Here is a 22,407-nt window from a genome sequence, read left to right as displayed (position 1 = left end):
GTCATATTGGGTTATAACAACACAGGGGTGAGTAAACAATGACTGAATTTACATTTCTGGGAGAACTAATCCTTTAAGGTGCACATTTACTGCAATTTAAAATGTAAAAATGTTATATGCAGAACTTTTCTAAACATTTATGGTTTGCATGCGCTGAGCTGAATTTATAGAACTTACAAGTTGTATTGTCAGTGAGTCCATCTAAATCACCATCTTCTGGAAGAGGCCTGTAAATAAACAAAATAATAATAATTGGCCAGTCGACCAACTACACATACATTCAATCATTCATAGAGCTACCACTTTTGATAACAATATTGATAAAATATACACCACTTTAATTAAGCGACCACAATAATGGCCTTCAACAAATAGTTTCAGGATTAGTTTACAAACTGCTACCTCAAGTTCAACCAACATTTCATTGTTATTCCATTGACATTGTCATTATTTTCTAAGCCACTGGCAAACCTCACACATACAGTAAATTCACATCTGTGTGTCAACCCACGAACAACAAAGACATCTAAACCATGTGTTTCAGCAGAAGTAAATGCGGCAATTATCACATCACTGTAAGGCATTATGTTTGGGAGGGTTTGTGTAATGCGGAATGGCTGACTACACAGAGTGTGTAATTACCCAGCAGTCTGGACGATGTCAGGGAACAAGCTGTTTAATAAGACAGGATCAGAAGGAATAATTCAAGTTACAGAACTGAGCATTTGGTGTCTCTAGTTTAGAGAATTCAGTTTAGTCATGAGATGTTGTCTGTAGAAGGTACTTTAGGATCATATTTCTAGTTCTTGTTTTAAAAGTTATCATAGAATTAGTTTTAATGGAAGTGAACGGGGCCAATTTTTGGAGGTTTAAAGTCAGAAATGTGAAGCTTATCAGTTTTTAAAAGCACTTAAATGATTTCGTCTGTTACAACGCGTGTTTTCTTTGAGCTGTTAAATTGTTTAAATGGGATAAAGGCCTGTTCACACCAAATCCGTGATGATTTTGCGAGACGAACGTCTGACAGAAGGTCTATTCACATCGAGTCCAGTATTTCACTCCAGTGCAGTAGGCGGTGCTGTTGCGGTGCAACAAGTTCCAGTCTCCTTCCGCACCCTTCAGCTGTTAGAGATTAATATGGACCATTTCAAGGACTGTTCGTTGGTGACGTCACTGTTCCCTGAACATTTCCTGTTTGTCAAAACAGAGACTATTTAGCAGAGATGGGCCACTTCTATTAAAATGAATGGAAGAAATTGGAACGCCCAACGGCAGCCAACGGTCAAGGGAAAAAATAGAGCCTCATCATCGCTGCCTTTAAATACAGAGCGTGCCTCCTTGGGAGACCGGTCTCTACCTGCTGGTGTCTTCGTGGGTCCAGAAACAGAGCGGTGAGGGTCCAGTGCGAGTTAGATGCGTCGCCGGGGATTGGAGCATGTGTCGCAGCCGGGCCGCTCAAATGAAGCCGGAGCCACACGTGCCTCGAACCAATAAAATTCGACTGCTTATTTGAAATATGTTCTTTTATCGTAATCTTGACCATCCATTTTGGAGATTTTGGTCTTTCCCCATTCAAGTAGATAGGAGCTGCACTGTCATGATGCTTGTTTACATATAAAAATAGCTGCCAAAACTGCCCAAGAAGGTTCCAAATATGACTGACTTACCTTGAAATAGACTTAGTATCCGGAAATACATTTGGACCATTCTAATTCATTTGTTTTTGTTTACATTCTTGAAATGGTCTGTACTGAATTTTGTTAAAGCATTTATTTACCTACTTTGGCATAACTGTTTTATTATGTTCTTTCCATGGTGTTGATGCATTTTGAGAAGTATATAATCTGTGTTTGAAATGTGAGTGAGACGAGTAAAGAATGTTGTTTCATATTTATTTGCACATGTATTTTGCTACAGGTAGATCTATATTACAGACTCCCAAACTCAACTTCTATTTTTATAATCGCTGGATTAATGCCTGGATAATATAACACAAGGCACAGTGATATAAATACACGTGGAATAATGTACATTCAGAATAACCGGTATAGTATAAAATATCATGCATATATTAAAAATAATATAAAAGAAAACACTGCTCACTGTCTTTTCTTTATTGTAATTATTGCAATAATTTGTTATATTGTCCTTGCAATAAAAATAGCAGTGTGGTTCTGCAGTTTTTTTGTCTAAAACATTGCATGTAACAAATCTTTTTATGGGATATTTTACTACGTGCTTAGTGCAAACAAACTTGCTGAACCTCGCTGCTATTTTTAATGCCGTGAGAATATACAGGGTCATTCATATACATTTTAAATAATGTACATTAGCAGACTTTCAAAAATAGACCTAGCTGGGAGCCTGGGTAGCTTAGTGAGTATTGACGCTGACTACCACCCCTGGAGTCGCGAGTTCGCATCCAGGGTGTGCTGAGTGACTCCAGCCAGGTCTCCTAAGCAACCAAATTGTCTTGGTTGCTAGGGAAGGTAGAGTCACATGGGGTAACCTCCTCCTGGTCACGATTAGTGGTTCTCGCTCTCAATGGGGCATGTGGTAAATTGTGTGTGGATCACAGAGAGTAGCATGAGCCTCCACATGCTGTGAGTCTCCGTGGTGTCATGCACAGCGAGTCACATGATAAGATGCGTGGATTGATGGTCTCAGAAGCAGAGGCGACTAAGACTTGTCCTCCGCCACCTGGATTGAGGTGAGTAACCGCGCCACCACGAGGACTTGGGCATACCAAAAATTGGGGAGAAAAGGGGATAAAATAAAAAAAACAAAAAACATACCTGGTTTATGTTTGCAGTACAAAGTGTTCACGAATTGCAACTTTTTATTTTTAAGTATCTAATTTTCGCAGTATGTATCAGCTGCATGTCAATGCCGGTGTTTGCCAGTTGATTAGCGCCACCAACGCCCTGGAATAAACAGCTGCAACGACTCTCGGATTGTTGGCGGACGATTTGTCGGACCCGCTGTTAATAGCGCCATCAGAATCCATTAAAACGGGTTTGGTGTGAACAGCCCTTAACAGGATTTACGGCATTATGTCGTTATTACGAAACTGTAAAATTGGATATAACCTTACACAGAAAAGATTAGTATGTGATTTCATCACGATAAAATCATGTGAACACACATATTGTTCACATCTTGTGTCTATACTTTTGAAACGGTGAGTATTTTAACGTTTATGGATTGGCCCCATTGACCTACATTGTAAGTGCCTCACTGCAACCCAGATTTGTGCTTTTTTTTAAAGAAAAGGAAGAACGAGTCATAATTAATTTTTGTGGTAATCAACATTATGCCACAAATGCTGTCGATTAAGCTTAACTTTTATTGAACCCGGAATGTTCCTTTAATGGTGGGGAATTTTGATTCCAGTCTTTTGATACCATTCCCAAAGAGATTCATTCAGATTTGTTTAATGTTTAGCTGTCACTATATCTGCTTTTTAAATTTTTGCCAGTACGTAGCAACAAATTAGCATCCTTTGAGATAGAATCACTGATTCAACTGATTCGTCCAAAAAAAACACACACACCCACACAAAGGCATTCACGACTGAAACAACGGGAGTAAACAAGAATGATTCGTTCACTGAAAAGATTTGTTCAAAAACACAGATTCATTCACGAGCGAAACACTAGTGTGTCCCAAACCGCACACTTCTGCACTATTCTATGTCATTTTGTAGTTTAAGTAGTGTGAGTAGCATGTTATCACTGAAAATGCAACAAAATGTCTTGGTTACTGTCGTAACCTCCGTTCCCTGATGGAGGGAACGAGACACTAGGGGTCGCCCTTGGGAGCCCCAAACACCTCAGATCTTTGAGAAAAGGCCAGTGAGAACTGGCGAGTGGAATTTGCATGCCACTCCCCCGTACATACGGGTATATAAGGAGCTGGCTCGCAACCACTCATTCAGATTTTGTGCTGAGGAGCCGAGACAGGGTCCCGGCCATTTCAGCGGGTGGTACAGCATTGTGGCAGGAGGGACACAACGTCTTGTTCCCTCCATCAGGGAACGGAGGTTACGACAGCAACCGAGACGTTCCCCTTCTGTCACTCGCTCGACGTTGTGTCGATGTAGTAACACTAGGGGTCCCTATACAACTAGCTGAACCGTATTACGTGGACAGCCGGTGCAGGTGCAAGCAAGCTGCTACGTGCATAGTAGCAGGTGCACCGGTCTGCACGTAGCCTCCCCCAACGCCCCAAAAAACGTAGTATAGTTCCCCACATCCCTAGGGGGGGAAGAGACATATCTAGTATGGGAGCAGGCCGCGCCAGCTGCAACCTTTTCTCTCTATGTTTTCTCTCCACAGAGTATTCAGTTATTTGGCTGGGACAATTTTAATGCTCAACATAAGCACCGGGGAAGGTGTTCTTTTCCTGTCCTATTCTTTCAGGGGGAAAAGACCCCACGGAGACCACATCCTGCCCGGAGGGGATGTAACATGTGACATGTGGTCATGTGGGCTCAGAGCTGCACATGGAAGAGGCACGGTGGTAGGTCCTGCCTGAAAGGGGAGGAGCTCTACAAACACGGTGACCATGACAGAGAGGGCTCTGTCGAAGGGAGACACAGGTCTGCCGACAGGGAGACCATACTGCGGAAAATACATCACAGGAGGTTACCGGATTAACCGGCACCTGTGGAGCACCTACCTCAGTAAGGGCTTATTAGCACACATTCCTCTGCTGAATTCGCGAGCCACAGGGCTAGGGAGGAAGGACATCCAGGGTTCACGGGTTCGTGAACTCGCATGGGAAAATAAGTGCATATCTTTGCCTTTTTGGAGGGGAAAGGCATTATACGCGAGCGATACACCCGGCCACCTGTCCGTATTCCCGAACTTACCTGTTCGTACCTGACAGAACACGGGACGAAACCGGCTCAACCCGGAGATTGTAAAATCTCACGAAGGTATTGGGTGTTGCCCAGCCTGCTGCCCTGCAGATGTCTGCTAGAGAGGTGCCATGGGCCAGTGCCCACGAGGATGCCAGACTCCTTGTGGAGTGTGCTCGTATTCCCGAAGGGGCGGGCACGGGCTGGGCCTGGTATGCCATAGCGATGGCATCCATGATCCAGTGTTTGGAGACAGCATTCCCTTTCCGCTGTCTGCCAAAGCAGACAAAGAGCTGCTCAGAGCATCTAAAGCTCTGCGTGTGATCCAAGTAGAAGCGCAAAGTACGCACCGGAAACAGCAATGACAGGGCTGGGTCTTCCTCCTCCTGGGGCAGCGCTTGCAGGTTCACCACCTGATCCCTGAAGGGGGTTGTGGGAACGTTGGGCACATAGCCCGGCCGGGGTCTCAGGATTATGTGAGAGTCACCCGGACCGAACTCCAGGCAGGTATCGCTGACAGAGAATGCTTGCAGGTCCCCGACCCTCTTGATGGAGGTGAGCGCAATCAGAAGGGCTGTTTTCAAGGAGAGTGCATTCAACTCTACAGACTCTAGCAGCTCAAAGGGGGCTCCGCGAAGAACCACATTATAGCAACCGCGAGGAGGTTACCCCATGTAACTCTACGCTCCCTAGCAACCGGACCAATTTGGTTGCTTAGGAGACCTGGCTGGAGTCACTGAGCACGCCCTGGATTCAGGGGTGATAGTCAGCGTCAATACTCGCTGAGCTACCCAGGCCCCCCTATAGGACAATTATTAACCAAATTAAAATCATCAGCATATTGCCAATAAGCAGTAAAACACCATTATGAAAAACTGATGGTTTATTTATAATTAATTACGTAAATGTATTACGTTGTATAAGTTCATGATTGTTTTTGTATGTGTGTAATATAAAGCAACACCTACAAAAATAAATTAAATCTAAAAAAAGCAATTGGAAAATTATTTATTGTTAGAACAATAGCTTTTGTTTCTCTTTTTCTTTTATTTTTAAAGCACAATTCCACAGCAAAACAGTGATTTAATGACAAAATAAGGGAAGTGGCAAAATATCGTTATCTGCCTCTAGTCTTTGGTTAAAATCGGTATCAGCTAAAAATGTTCATATCGATGCATTTCTCATTTTTATTCCAATTTTGTGTAAAAATGTCAGTCTGATCAAATAACGTTATAAATCATGGAAACTTCTGAAAATATAAGGCATAATGAGTGCATTACATTGTGGTATACAGTATCCAATGCAGTGTTCCCTTTAAATGTAGTAGGTTATCTGGGTTTTCCATGTATGAAGAAAATTTGCATACTGTGCACAATAAACATGCTGTATACTACATAAATAGTGCAAGTAGTATGTTGTTCCATACATAGCCACTGACAATCTTCATGTTTTCCTATAGACCAACTAAAGGGTTGTCTGTCAGACATCGGGCAGAAAATCTTACCGTGGGAAATCGTCATCCTGCCATTCGTCTTTTACCTCCATGTTCTCCATGCGTAAAGTGGCTTCAGTGGTTCCCATACTGTGTTCCAGATAACACTGTTCAACAAAACCAATTACACAAGATAAACACATTTGGAAGTTGCTATGAGGTAACATTATAGAATAAATTATGTACAAAACAGTTCCATGAAAACTACAACCATTTTTTGTGAAATCACAAATGAGATCTCAATGAGATCAAATGGAGACTTTTGCTGAAGTCTCCAGCTTTTCAGATGTTTTTTCATGAGAAAGAGACCTCGGTAATCTCGAATGTCTCCTTCTAGAGTTTCAATTTCACTAGAGTGCCACCAAACAGAAGTGTACCAATAACTAGTTTTTTATCCCTTTTTATCCTATATTATCCATGCTAAATGTCCCTACCAAATTTAAAACCAAACCTACGCCCTAACTAGAAACTATAGGCCTACTATAGAAACTAAATAAAACATATTTATTTATTTTATGTACATTTTTGATGTTAAGCTAATCGTATTTATGGAATCGGGGGATTTACCCTTGACATTTTGTTTTTAAAATTTGAAAACAGAATGGATATTTTCAAACATAGAATTAACCAGTTTTTGTCCCTTTTTTCCCCAGCACAGTTTGCTGGTGTCTTTGGGCGGATGACGTAATTGGGTATTGTCACTATGTCTCTGCTAATGGTTTACTGTCAATAAAATAATTTTTTTATCTTTGATCATGTCACTGCGTCACAACTCTACTCTCATTAAAGTGTGGGAGAAGTTTGAGAAGAAGGGTGTTTGAGAGCATTTTAACATCTAAAGTTATTTAATTCAGCCTCAAATTATGAACCGGTCAGAAGTTATTTAAATGCTAAATAAATTATATAATAGAAATCAATTCACATATACAGTATTACATTTGTTGCAAATATTTTATTAGACAGGAAAATAAAGTGGTTGAAGCTGCTGCACTATCCGAGATGCCCATCAGCTGAAAGGTTGTATTACAGTGTAAATAGCTTCGTTATAATAAGAGCGATCTTGTTTTATTTTTTGAGCTACTGTTGTTTTGAAAGCTTTGGTGCTGACATTATGCAACCTATTAGCCTCTGATGTTAGCGGTTTGTGATTTGAGTCAAGTAAGCTATGGCTATTAGGAGAACAGGGGCATAAGACAATGACTGGGTGGGCACCGGCCCACCCATGTTTCTAGCCCACCCATGTTTAGCATGTTTCTATGTGGTTGCTAGGGGTTTTTGGGTGGTTTCTGGATGGTTGCTAGAGTGTTTTGGGATTGATCAAATCCCTATAAGTATGAGCAATAGAGCGCAACAGTCTGGATTTAGAAGTAAAAATCGCATAAATTGTTTTCCATAAGGGAATAGTTTGTGAATGATAACTTATAAACCTTTAAAGACAGACCAACAGTTAGCTCCGATGTTATTAATCGATGGTATATGCTTCTGTTGAAGCCATCAGTCCACATTATTCTAACAGAATTTGTGATCAATAACTACACTACCTGGGCCTGGGTAGCTCAGCGAGTATTGACGCTGACTACCATACCTGGAGTCGCAAGTTCGAAACCAGGGCGTGCTGAGTGACTCCAATCAGGCTTCCTAAGCAACCAATTGGCCCAGTTAGGGTGGGTAGAGTCACGCTGGGTTAACCTCCTCGTGGTTGCTATAATGTGGTTCTCGCTATTGGTGGGGTGCTTGGCGAGTTGTGCATGGATGCCGCAGAGAATAGCATGAAGCCTCCACACGCGCTACGTCTCTGTGATAACGCGCTCAACAAGCCACGTGATATTAAACAAATGTCTCAGTGTAATACTTTAATACTAAGTAATAATGTACTCAGTCTAACACATAAAAACCAAAACATCCACTACGTCAACAAAATCCACTACACAGAGGATAAGGTCCACTATATCATCGCACTACAGTTTGCAGCGAGGACCCTCCTTTGGAGCAATTTCCAAATGCCTGAAGGTACCACGTTCATCTGTACAAACAATAGTATGCAAGTATAAACACCATGGGACCATGCAGCCAGCATAGGAAGGAGACACATTCTGTCTCCTAGAGATGAACGTAGTTTGGTGCGAAAAGTGCAAAGCAATCCCAGAACAACAACAAAGGACCTTGTAAAGATGCTGGAGGAAACAGGTAGACAAGTATCTATATCCACAGTAAAACGAGTCCTATATTGACATAACCTGAAAGGCTGCTCAGCAAGGAAGAAGCCACTGCTCCAAAACGGCCATAAAAAAGCCAGACTACAGTTTGCAAGTGCACATGGGGACAGTGATCTTACTTATTTGGAGAAATGTTGCAGCAAGGACCCTCTCACTTTTTCTGCAACGCACTCTGACGTGGGCATGCGTTGACCAATGAGAATCTCGGAAAAACATGGCGGACAAACCCGTACATGCAGTGCGTTCATTCCCTTTCCTTTATTATTTTTCTCTACCAGCCTAAAAAGACATTCATTGTGGAGAGAGAGTCTGTAGAAGCGTTTCAATGTTTACTGGTACATTGTCGAAAATTTATATTTTAGATATAGCCATCTTTGTCCATGATTGGCACTGGATTGCTGCTTGCTGCTTGTCGTCCCTCTGTGGTACACGCCCTCCAAACAGACCTTTTGCAGTCCCATGCGTCAAACGCTCCGTTGGGGCATTCCTTGGTGTGTGAGCGCCCTTAGCCAACTTCATGCTGCTGAAAAAGTTCTATTTAAAAGGATTGTTCACCCAAAAAAATTTCTAAAAATATTCTCTCATCATTTACTCACTTTCATGCCATCCAGATGTGGATGACTTTCTTTCTCTGCTGAACACAAATTAAGATTTTTAGATAAACACAATGCAAGTGAATGGTGACCAGAACTTTGAAGCTCCAAAAATCACATAAAGACAGCATAAAAGTAATCCATACAACTCCAGTGTTTAAATCTATATCTTTAGAAGCGATTTGATAGGTGTGGATGAAAAACTGTCCTTTTTATAAATAAATCTCCACTTTAACTTTCACTTCTAATTTCTTTTACATTTTGCAAGTGAAAGTGGAGATTTATTGCAAAAAGGGATTGAAATATGGATCTGTTTCTCACCCAAAGTGATTGCATCACTTTAGAAGACATGGATTTAACCACTGAAGTCGTATGGATTGCTTTTATGCTGCCTTTATGTGCTTTTTGGAGCTTCACAGTTTTGGTCACCATTCACTTGCATTGTATGGAACTACAGAGCTGAGATATTCTTCTAAACATCTTTGTTTGTGTTCAGCAGAAGAAAGAAAGTCAAACACATCTGGGATGGCATGAGGGTGAGTAATTGATGAGAGAATTTTCACTGTTGGGTGAACTATCCCTTTAAGTGATGATTGATTAAACAGGGCTGGCAGGAATCAGGCCTGGGTGTGTCTAGTCCAGCTGAACCCAGTTATCAATGCAGTTTCGTAGATTTGGTTACTAAGGGGGCAAATACTTTTTCCACACAGGCCCATTTGGTTTTGGATAACTTTTTTGCTTCAGTAATACAATTATAATTTAAAAATAGTATTTGGTGTTTTCTCAGATTGCCTTTGTTTTATGTTAAATTTCATTTGAATACCTGAAACAGTTTAGTATGAGATACACACAAAAATAGAAGAAATCAGAGTGGGGGCAAATACATTTTCACAGCACTGTATATATACAGTATTTGTATATTTCAGAATATTTTGCAATGTGCTTCAAATATTTTGTATTTTATACTTCTAATCCTCAACGTTATATCAATAGTTTTATACATTTCCATAGTTCTTAATTTGATTACATCATTCACAATGCTACATGGAATAGTAGTTCATTCCCTCATGAAAGACCTTAAGTACACAGTGTTGTACCTTATATATATATATATATATATATATATATATATATATATATATATATATATATATATATATATATATTTTTTTTGCTTCAAATCAAAGTTTGTAATGTTGTGATTCACCTTGGAGCTGGTTGATATGGTTCAAGGCTTAGAATTCTTATATGAAGGAATTTCTAAAATCCCTATGGAAGAAATGAATAGGAAAAATACTTATGGAGCCAAGACTGTTGCGCTGTATTGTAATAGTGATGTTATTGAACAGGTGTTGACATTTTGAGATTGTGCCCAGACTGAGAAACATAACAAAACCTAACATAATCTGATAAAATAACAAGTGATTTTATCCTTGAAGAGTTGGCGATTTTATTACACCAACAAACTTTTTAGACGTTTGGAAATAATTTCTTCTGAATAGGGGAAAATATGATGGTAATTGGGTTAATGCATATAAGGGACACTAAATTGATCAGCTTGTGGAATACTTACCACAAAAGAGTTTTCTCGCCGCTGGCTTTGATATGTATTTGATATCGTCCACCTTCAGCCCTGTTGATTTTTAATTCCAGCTGGTTAAATCTATAGTGTTTACATTGGATGAGAAAGTACAACCATATAGTTCCACGTCACTGTCTGTCTTTCTGTCAGTGCCAAGACAGAATCAAGCTGGTGTCTGTCAAGTCGAATAGAAGCCAGTAACGCCTGTGGTTGCACACAAAAAACAGGGCATCTGGCAGTGCCACACTGGGGCGGGTGGATGATTTCAGGACAGTCCCAAACAGAACGTTTCAAAATCTGCACAATCCCATTCTTAACTGGAAACATGAACATATAGGTCCCATTTGCTCACCGAATGTGCAGTAATCAGGCTAAATCTGTTTTATTTTCATCCTTGAATGACAGCAGACTTACAGATTCAGAGAACGCGCCGTTCGAGACCACCATATAATCCCAACCCGGTGATGAGAGAGCTGTGGCCTTTCTGATGTGATGATTACATAATCTCACCTGTAGTCTCCTCCCCTTCTTTTTGTCACTCTTTTTCTGTATCTCCCCCTCTAAATGTGTTTATTTCACGATTTACGAAAGGAAAATGTCTCCCAATCTCTGTGTTTTTGCTCTGCTAAAGATGGATGTCCCTTTCACTGTTCCCTAGCAACAACATCCTTGTCTCTGCATCTCTGGACCGCTCGCACAATCTCTCCTCTGTGAATTCCTCCCTTCTATAAATCTCTCTCTCTCTCTCTCACACACACACAGCTGTCTGATGCTCTGGGCTGTGTAAGCAGAGACTCACCCCTCTGTCTCCTGAAGCACTGTGATTGGTGGACACACATTTCCTTCTGCTCTTTCATTAGCTCAGGTTCTATTTGATGATGTCATCTGTTTAGTACTCAGGAGGCTTGTATATCATGGCTTCCAGGCTTTATGCAGTACATGTTGGTGCCCGGTGCATCTCATATGACATTTGCAGTCTATTTAGGCCATAAAACTGGTCACGTCATGTTTCTTTACATAATGTTTTCGACACTCATTTAGGTAAAGCAAAAAAACGTAGACAAATGTTTTTCAAAAAATGCATTTAAAATCAGTCCTTTGTTAATTGTAAATGAGGAAAGTACTTGAAATTTGCAAAAATAAAGCTGGTCTTATAAGAGGCCATTTGATCTGATTTTTTAAATATTTTTTTAAATGTTGCAAATGTATGTAGCTAATGAAAATCCATGAAATCAACACATTTATTTTTAGACAAAATACTTATTTAAAATTTTCCATTTTGCTCAATGTGATTACATCAAACGTTTTTTTAATAACAGTCCAGTTATCTAAAGGATGGTATTTGGGGTAAAAAGTACCCCTGTTGCAGGGACTAAATGCCCTTATAAATTTATTTATTTATTTATTTATTTTTATTATTCTCCCCCTTTCTCCCCAATTTGGAATGCACAATTCCCAATGCGCTCTAAGGGTACGTTTACACGACAACGATGTACTAAAAATGGAAAAGCTTTTCCTTTGCATTTTGAAAAGTTTCGCATCGACAACGTTGTCAAAACGATCCCCTTTCAAACGGATCCGCGAAAACGACTAAAAATGCTGTATTGTGCATGCCAGGCCAGTAGTTGGCGATGTCACTTTGTAAAGAAACACTACGCGCCTGCGCACATAAGCATTCTTCCACAGAGCGGTGAATACAAACAATGAAGATGGTGAAAGCATCGAGCAATTTTGTCCGGACAAAATCTTGAGCAGCACAAACACAGTCCTGTAGTCCGCCATTGTAGTTTTGAATGTCTCGCACGTTGTTTTGAAGTACTCGCGCACATACCTATAGACTGAACTTATACAGGTGCATCTCAATAAATTAGAATGCTGTGGAAAAGTTCATTTATTTCAGTAATTCAACTCAAATTGTGAAACTCGTGTATTAAATAAATTCAATGCACACAGACTGAAGTAGTTTAAGTCTTTGGTTCTTTTAATTGTGATGATTTTGGCTCACATTTAACAAAAACCCACCAATTCAGTCGTGTAAACGAACAGCCAAAACACATAAAACGTTTTCCGTTTTTAGTTGGAAATGTTGTCGTGTAAATGGCCCCTAAGTCCTCATGGTGATCAGTCACCGTCAATCCATGCATCTTATCACGTGGCTTGTTGAGCGCGTTACTGCGGAGACGTAGCGTGTATGAAGGCTTCACGCTATTCTCCGTGGCATCCACGCACAACTCACCATGCGCCCCACCGAGTGCGAGAACCACATTATAGCGACCATGAGGAGGTTACCCCATATGAATCTACCCTCAGCGTGTATTGACGCTGACTACCACCCCTGGAGTCACGAGTTTGACACATGGGGTAACTTCCTTGTGGTCGCGATTAGTGGTTCTCACTCTCAATGGGGCGTGTGATAAGCTGTGCGTGGATCGCGGAGAGTAGCATGAGCCTCCACATGCTGTGAGTCTCCGCGGTGTAATGCACAACGAGCCACGTGATAAGATGCACGGATTGACGGTCTCAGAAGCGGAGACAACTGAGACTTGTCCTCCACCACCCGGATTGAGGTGAGTAACCGTGCCACCACGAGAACCTACTAAGTAGTGGGAACTGGGCATCCCAAATTATCCCTATGTGCCCCCCACCAGATACTACCAGAACTGACTTGAATTACTAGAAGCATATGAATATTAAGTATATGAATTCAAAACATATTTTGATGGGATTGAATTAATGAAGTGCTTTAGTGTTAAAGTTTAGCATTAGTAACAAATAGCTATTGGTACTGTGCAAGGCTGTAAACACTCTGAATAACATAACAACAAAATTTTAATTGCTTGAAGCCATTTGTTTGCTACATACAGCCATAAACATCATACATAGTCTGCATATTTTTCCTCAAATGGTTTTGTCAGTGACTGAGACTGCTTTATAATGGACTTGGGTGAATTAAGAGAGAGCTTCTGTTGTTAGAGCCGGAGCCGGAGGTTTTTCTGTCTGATAAATATACTGAGCTGAGACAGGAAGAGCTCTCAGCATTAAAAGCCATTCAATCAGTTAGGATGAGCAGCCATGTGGAATTTATCACTTAGTGCGTCCTTTTTGCATTTAGGTCTCTTATAGTTCACTAAATACACAAGCATTCTTTAAATAATAATAATAAAAAAAAAAAAAAAAATATATATATATATATATATATATATATATATATATATATATATATATATATATATATATATATATATATATATACAGGTGCATCTCAATAAATTAGAATGTCGTGGAAAAGTTCATTTATTTCAGTAATTCAACTCAAATTGTGAAACTCGTGCATTAAATAAATTCAATGCACACAGACTGAAGTAGTTTAAGTCTTTGGTTCTTTTAATTGTGATGATTTTGGGTCACATTTAACAAAAACCCACCAATTCACTATCTCAACAAATTAGAATATGGTGACATGCCAATCAGCTAATCAACTCAAAACACCTGCAAAGGTTTCCTGAGCCTTCAAAATGGTCTCTCAGTTTGGTTCACTAGGCTACACAATCATGGGGAAGACTGCTGATCTGACAGTTGTCCAGAAGACAATCATTGACACCCTTCACAAGGAGGGTAAGCCACAAACATTCATTGCCAAAGAAGCTGGCTGTTCACAGAGTGCTGTATCCAAGCATGTTAACAGAAAGTTGAGTGGAAGGAAAAAGTGTGGAAGAAAAAGATGCACAACCAACCGAGAGAACCGCAGCCTTATGAGGATTGTCAAGCAAAATCGATTCAAGAATTTGGGTGAACTTCACAAGGAATGGACTGAGGCTGGAGTCAAGGCATCAAGAGCCACCACACAGAGACATGTCAAGGAATTTGGCTACAGTTGTCGTATTCCTCTTGTTAAGCCACTCCTGAACCACAGACAACGTCAGAGGCGTCTTACCTGGGCTAAGGAGAAGAAGAACTGGACTGTTGCCCAGTGGTCCAAAGTCTTCTTTTCAGATGAGAGCAAGTTTTGTATTTCATTTGGAAACCAAGGTCCTAGAGTCTGGAGGAAGGGTGGAGAAGCTCATAGCCCAAGTTGCTTGAAGTCCAGTGTTAAGTTTCCACAGTCTGTGATGATTTGGGGTGCAATGTCATCTGCTGGTGTTGGTCCATTGTGTTTTTTGAAAACCAAAGTCACTGCACCCGTTTACCAAGAAATTTTGGAGCACTTCATGCTTCCTTCTGCTCGTCCAGCTTTTTAAAGATGCTGATTTCATTTTCCAGCAGGATTTGGCACCTGCCCACACTGCCAAAAGCACCAAAAGTTGGTTAAATGACCATGGTGTTGGTGTGCTTGACTGGCCAGCAAACTCACCAGACCTGAACCCCATAGAGAATCTATGGGGTATTGTCAAGAGGAAAATGAGAAACAAGAGACCAAAAAATGCAGATGAGCTGAAGGCCACTGTCAAAGAAACCTGGGCTTCCATACCACCTCAGCAGTGCCACAAACTGATCACCTCCATGCCACGCCGAATTGAGGCAGTAATTAAAGCAAAAGGAGCCCCTACCAAGTATTGAGTACATATACAGTAAATGAACATACTTTCCAGAAGGCCAACAATTCACTAAAAATGTTTTTTTTATTGGTCTTAAGATGTATTCTAATTTTTTGAGATAGTGAATTGGTGGGTTTTTGTTAAATGTGAGCCAAAATCATCACAATTAAAAGAACCAAAGACTTAAACTACTTCAGTCTGTGTGCATTGAATTTATTTAATACACGAGTTTCACAATTTGAGTTGAATTACTGAAATAAATGAACTTTTCCACGACATTCTAATTTATTGAGATGCACCTGTATATAAATTATGAAAATAAATATTGAGTAGAAGAACTTAAATATAGTATAATATTTTAATATTATTACAAACTTGAAGAACTATAAAATTAATAAATACACAAATAAAAATTTACTTAGAACTAAAATACAATAAAATAAATTATACACAAGGGAATATTCACTATAAACACTGTATACACAATATATACACTCAGTATATAAAGTAAGGCAGGTACAGCACAGGTGATTAATAAATTGTGCATCATATATACTACATAATTATATACAGTTGTACCAGAAGAATCTACAATCTAGAGATAAAACTTATTTCATGATCATAACGTGGATTCTTTTCACGAATTTCATCATAAAATACAATTACAGAGGGTAACTGGTGCATGTTATGACCATGTGTAAGGAGCAATGGTGTGATGCTCATTTTTGTCCAGATCTATTAAATTAAAAATACATGAAATTCACACAAACCATTTACTTAAATACACCACTTCTATGATGAGCATATTTTCAATTTCTGAATTTAAAGTCATACTGATATTTTTTCTGGGGCTTAAAATAAAAAAAAGTCAAAGTGAAAAGTGAAATTCCCGGGAGCCTGGGTAGCTCAGCGAGTATTGACGCTGACTATCACCCCTGGAGTCACGAGTTTGAATCCAGGGCGTGCTGAGTGACTCCAGCCAGGGCTCCTAAGCAACCAAATTGGCCCGGTTGCTAGGAAGGGTAGAGTCACATGGGGTAACCTATAATGTGGTTCTCGCTCTCGGTGGGGCGCGTGGTGAGTTGTGCGTGGATGCCGTGGAGAATAGCGTGAATCCTCCACACGCGCTACGTCTCCGCGGTAACGCGCTCAACAAGCCACGTGATAAGATGCACGGATTGACGGTCTCAGACACGGAGGCAACTGAGATTCGTCCTCCGACACCCGGATTGAGGCGAGTCACTACACCACCATGAGGACCTAGAGAGCATTGGGCATTCCAAATTGGGGAGAAAAAGGGGAGAACAGAGCGGACACTTTTAGACCCTCAGGACTGAGCGTGAAGCTTTAAAAAACATCTGATATTTATTTTGACATTTTTATGAAAAGGCACATTTTGTTGAAGTCATGTGGTGTAACCCTGAGAAAACTTCATGATATGTTTAACTCAGAAATTCATCATATTTATAAAAAACATTTTTTTTTTTTTTTTTTTTTTTTTTTTACCTTGAAAAATGTGCTTGAAAACTTTTTGGAAATTAATGATTAAGTTGTTTATACTCTCATGTATTCAAGGTGCAAATAAAGTATTATCATGCTTTTTACTTGATGGTTACACCACATGACAATTTTAAATTTTATATTTGTTTTGTAGAAAATGCTACAAATTATGAAACCAAATTGGAAACAAAGATTACATTTCTGAGGACATGACACATTTGTTTCAAACTAGATTTTAAAAAGATTTCTCTTTTTAACACCTTGGACAACTTTATTTGTCTTAATTTCATCTAATTAAATTGAGTAACCTTTAACAAAACAAAATACAATTGTATTAATTTAATCTTGTAAAAAATGACAATTAAATTTGATGGAATTTTGTTATGAAATTTAAATGCATAAATCTTAAAATAGGGACAACATTTTGTTAAGGCGTCTCAGTGTTTTCTATGTCCTACCAAAAATATCTTTTAAAGTATTTTTTTTTCTCCGAATTTTTTTTCTCCTCAAGAGGCAACATGAGATTTTTTTTCTTGCTAGCTAACAATTAGCATGTGGTACCAACTTCAGCCACCAGGTGCCACTATCAGTAAGCATGAAATCTTATGCTTACAAGGTGACACAGAATGTCTTTATATGATGATTTATAGATTTATAGTTATAGTATAATAGAATAACAAGAATGATTGGCAAATGAATATACCTCAGGTTACTTATGTTTCATATGGCAAGTGTGACAACAGGAGTTATTTCTGATTATTTGATGACTTTTACCACTGGGGATATCATGCAGCTATTGATATTGTGTGTTTTTTTATTTTTTATTGTTAGCCTATGTAAACATGTACTAAATGGATGTCTTTGACCCCAAAAATAACTCCAGTTGTCACACTTAACATCGAATGACATATGCAACATATGTAACCTCAGGAAGGCACTAAGACTCATAAAATAAAATCACTTCGGGAATTTGTTTTTTTTCACCTTGCGGTTTTAGGGCTTCCGCAGTATACGACTAATAACATGGAAAGTAAGTTGGATTTATTTTGATATCATGTAAACTTTAAACTGTCAAAAGTACTATTCATCCCTTAGAGGTCAACTTTTTTAAGTGGATAAACATAGTTAAAGGGATAGTTCATCGAAAAATTATTATTATTATTTTTTTATTGACAACAACAACACAAGATGTTAAGCACAATTTTAGCCTCAGTCACCATTCACTTTCATTGTATTAAAAAAGTGGCAATACGTCTCCTTTTGTGTTCCACAGCAGTAAGAATTTCAGAATATGAATGACATAATATTATTATCAACTCTAACTATCAAGGGAGAGATGAATAATATGTGTAGGATGTTGTTTGCCATATTGGTGTTTACTTTAGGAGAGATGCTGGTTAATTTAAGAACAGGTGAACAGAAGGGGGTCTTAATCTCAGGAGATCATTTCTGTTTCTCTGTACGTGCGAGATTATGTGCACTCATCCAGTGTGTGTCTATGACTGGGTTCCTAATACCACACTGCCATACTACTCATACTATTTTTCCAGTATGCAGTAAGTACTTTGTGCACAGTGTGCACATTTTCTGTATGCATGGTACTGTAAAATACCTGAAAAACCTACTACAATTGCCAAATACAATGTATGAAATACACTTGACCTTCCATTTCCTCTATGATGAATACCGATATCAACCAATATTTTTTAACTTCTCATTTTTGACACATTATTTGATCTTTAAAACAGTTTTACTTGAATATTTTTACATTTTTTTAATTACTTTTTTTTTCTAAGATGATAGTTGGATACCATTTACTTTTTAAGATGTCTTGTTGCCGGAAGTTATTTTTTTAATTGGGATTTCCTTAATAAAATCATTAATAAAATAGTTCTATGAACCAAACCTATGACCTTTCTATGGAAGGCACCGTCCTTCGGATGAGACGTTAAACCGAGGTCCTGACTCTCTGTTTTCATTAAAAATCCTAGGACACTTCCTGAAAAGAGTAGGGGTGTATTCCCGATGTCCTGGCCAAATTCCCCCCATTGGCCATTAATTGTCTGTATCACTCTACTCTCTCCTCTCCACCAATAGCTGGTGTGTGGCGAGCGTACTGGCGCACTGGTGGTGGTTGAGGAGAGTCACCTGTTCACTGTGTAGAGCGCTTTGAGTGTAGTGTCAGAAAAGCACTATATAAATGTAACGTTCATTCATTCATTAATTCATTCATTCAAACCATCCAGCTCTGAGGAGAATTACAACATTACAAACTTTGATTTGAAACAAAAAAGTAAGACTACAATCCCATGAAGCACTGCAAATGAAGCACTGCAAACTATTGATTTAAAGTTGCCTATTATTAGTATATAAACAAAATATTTTAAGTTTATTGCAAAATATTTAGATATATGCAAATATATAAGTAGTTTGGGAGTGTAGAAAGAGCAACTATGATTGCGTTATTCACAGTGCATCACGGGAGGGGGCGGTCGCTGCAGAGCTCTTTTGGTGCACTTTGTTTAACACGATTCTCTCATTGGTGGATATCCCTTTTCAGGATCATTGGTAGTGTAATTGTTCACCAAGAATTCCACTATTAACCCTTAAGGCCCAGATATACTTTATACAAAATCAAAGAATGAAGGGGTATGACATCATTTAGATCAAAATCTGGCCCCCCCAAAAAAGAAGGTGTTTTAGCGTTCGTTTCGGTGGTTTGTAACAGCTCGCCTGGGCGAACTTTTAGGAAATCTTCTAACCGGCTGCTAAACACTTTCTTGATGCCATTGGTTCATGTCATCAGTAGGTGTGACCTGACGCTCCACCTACTACTTTGTTTACGTTTTTCTTTCAGTATTCAACATGAACATCAGTACGATCATTCGCCTAAAGACATTTTCCAAGAACATGTCCTGTGATTTTTGGTTTTGTTTAATTAGTCTACAGAAGTAATCAAATCTACTCAAATACTCTCAAGTGCCCGTTCACTCATGCACCATCTGCAGCGAAAGCCACTAACACATCTGCTCAATGTAAGCCTGTCATTGTTTTGTCTGTATTCTGCACATTAACACTTTTATACGCTCATCTTTGCAGTAGTATCAGTGTCATCACAAATTACAATAACAGAGTGTAATCGGCACGTTTTATGGCCATGTATAGCTTATTACTGCATTAGCATCATGAATTCAGAAGTTAAACAGAAGAATACAAATTAAACATTTTCTACTGCATCTATATTACTTTAAATCAACATTGAGTGGTTAAAACAGCATCTTTTACTGACCTCATGTCAATTCTACTCATAGAATGAGGCATATTTAAATGTACTCCTAAACGCCTCCCACAGTGGTGTGACCGGTGTCTGAATGTTCGGGAACAGTACACCGTTGCTCGGCTGTTTAGAACTTCTTTTTACCCCTGAACAAAGAATGAATAAGAACTTCTTTGGAAGTATATCGGGCATTTAAACCCATACCTTGGGTCTTTAGAGACTCGGGACCTCATTCCACCCCCTGTACCTCATCCATTTTTTGGAGTTGTGGCCAAACCTCTTTAGTATTTCTCAATTTATCTCTTATAAATAGTGTAACACAAAAAACACTTCAAAATTGCAACAATTTAATATATATATATATATATATATATATATATATATATATATATATATATATATATATATATATATATATATATATACTGTATATATATAATGGTTTAAGTACCAAAAGTGTATAGGGTCTCTAGAGTCCCAAAGTATGTAAGAGTGTCAGTTTTTTTTTCCGCGCTTCCATAAATTTTATTTTTTATGATTATTTCATATCTATTTAAGTTTACTATCACAAGATATCTATTTCTTTGTTTATTACAAGAGATATGAGTACTATATTCATACAAATAAATTCTATATAATGTTGATTTTCTGTGAAACTGAATTATCAGTATCCCATGTGCGTGTATACTTGTTATTTTTTACTCAAGGTGGCGCTGGTGTTGCAGTGATCGATTTGATTTACATTTGACATTGCTAGCTGATGTAGAAACAACATTGAAGTAAACTATAGCAAGTGTAACACGTGAACAATATGACTATTGACATTTAGGTTTACTACTGAAATAATGTAAGTTGTTCATCTATTTAGACTCAATAAGTGCCTGAGAAAATACATATGTGTAACGTATGTGTAGTCCTTCTCAGGTAGGTCCTTCAAGGTAGCCTGGAGAGGTGAGGTGTCCAAGTCACATCAGCTACTTACTGGGGTACCTCAGGGTTCAGTGCTTGGGCCACTTCTCTTCTCTATATACACAACATCACTTGGACCCATCATTCAGGCACATGGTTTCTCTTACCACTGCTACACCGATGACTTGTCTTTCCAGCCCAACGACACCACAGTGACTGCTCGAATCTCTGCCTGTTTGACAGACATCTCGGCCTGGATGAAGGAACTTCACCTACAACTTAACCCAGCCAAGACCGAACTCCTTGTCTTTCCAGCCAACCCTGCTGTTGAACACAACATCACCGTGCAGCTGGATGCAACTACAGTAACACCTTCCAAAATGGTCAGAAATCTAGGGGTAACCATCGATAACGTGTAACTTAGGTGTAGCTGATGTGTATCTTATGTTTAGATTATGTGTTATGTGAAGCTCAATATGTGTTTGACAGCCAGTTGCATTTCATGAAATTTCAGTGTGAAAATAATGAATCCTGTTCTAGATTTGTCCGGATTTGTTGCATTACTGAATCTCTTTGATTTATGAAAAATAAAACATTTTATTATTTTCTAATTGTCTTGAAAATATTTTGAAAATTTGACACAATCTGGGCATTTTGTACATCCATTTTTCTTTCTCCCCAATTTGGAATGCCCAATGCGCTCTAAGTCCTCGTGGTGGCGTAGTGACTCGCCTCAATCCGGGAGGCTGAGGACGGATCTCAGTTGCCTCCGCATCTGAAACCGTCAGTCCGCGCATCTTATCACGTGGCTTGTTGAGCACATTACCGTGGAGACGTAGCACGTGTAGAGGCTTCACGCTATTCTCCGCAGCATCCCCGCCCAACTCACCACACGCCCCACCGAGAGCGAGAACCACATTATGGTGACCATGAGGAGGTTACCCCATGTGACTCTACCCTCCCTAGCAACCGGGCCAATTTGGTTGCTTAGGAGACCTGGCTGGAGTCACTCAGCACACCCTGGATTTGAACTTGCAACTACAGGGGTGGAAAGTACATCCATTTTTGACAGACAGACAGACAGATAGATTGATAAATAGAAAGAAAGAAAGAAAGAAGTGCCGGGTCTCTAAAGACCCGAATATGTAAGAGTGTTTGGGAAAATTACCATGCATTTAAGGGTTAAACACGTTTTTTTATTTTTTTTATTTACTTATTTATTGTTTAAAATGCATTAGCCTATGGACAAAATGTATGGGATTTTTACTTCATGAACCACTTTGTTGTCTGTGCTGTGCTTCTATTGTGTTGCTCATTGTAAGAGTATCAGTACTCAAAAGACAATAGCTTGTGTCCTTGATCCAAGGTGAGCCCAAGTGTCAATGGGGTATTTAAAATGAGCTAATCTCTTGAGCCGTTTCATAACACCAAATACATCGACA

General features: G+C 39.1%; 1 protein-coding gene across 3 annotated transcripts in view; it reads right to left on the bottom strand.

Annotated features, from left to right (window-relative positions):
* The window catches only part of atcayb (ATCAY kinesin light chain interacting caytaxin b), a 30,073-nt gene extending 18,607 nt beyond the window's left edge, over nucleotides 1-11,466 (bottom strand). For 2 of the 3 annotated variants that reach the window (XR_007897522.1, XM_051700885.1), the window contains exons 1-3: nucleotides 10,736-11,466; nucleotides 6,366-6,460; nucleotides 178-227 (exon numbers count right to left, since the gene is read on the bottom strand). Coding sequence is in view for 2 of the 3 variants with exons in the window: in XM_051700885.1 (XP_051556845.1) it covers nucleotides 178-227; nucleotides 6,366-6,442 (127 nt within the window). In the remaining variant the exon portion in view is untranslated. The remainder of the gene's footprint in view (nucleotides 1-177; nucleotides 228-6,365; nucleotides 6,461-10,735) is intronic. The other variant, XM_051700886.1, reaches the window with a different exon arrangement.
* Nucleotides 11,467-22,407: the final 10,941 nt, after the last annotated feature.

Source organism: Myxocyprinus asiaticus, chromosome 6, assembly GCF_019703515.2.
Source record: "Myxocyprinus asiaticus isolate MX2 ecotype Aquarium Trade chromosome 6, UBuf_Myxa_2, whole genome shotgun sequence".
NCBI classification, from domain to species: domain Eukaryota; kingdom Metazoa; phylum Chordata; class Actinopteri; order Cypriniformes; family Catostomidae; genus Myxocyprinus; species Myxocyprinus asiaticus.
This window is presented reverse-complemented; position numbering and strand designations above follow the sequence as displayed.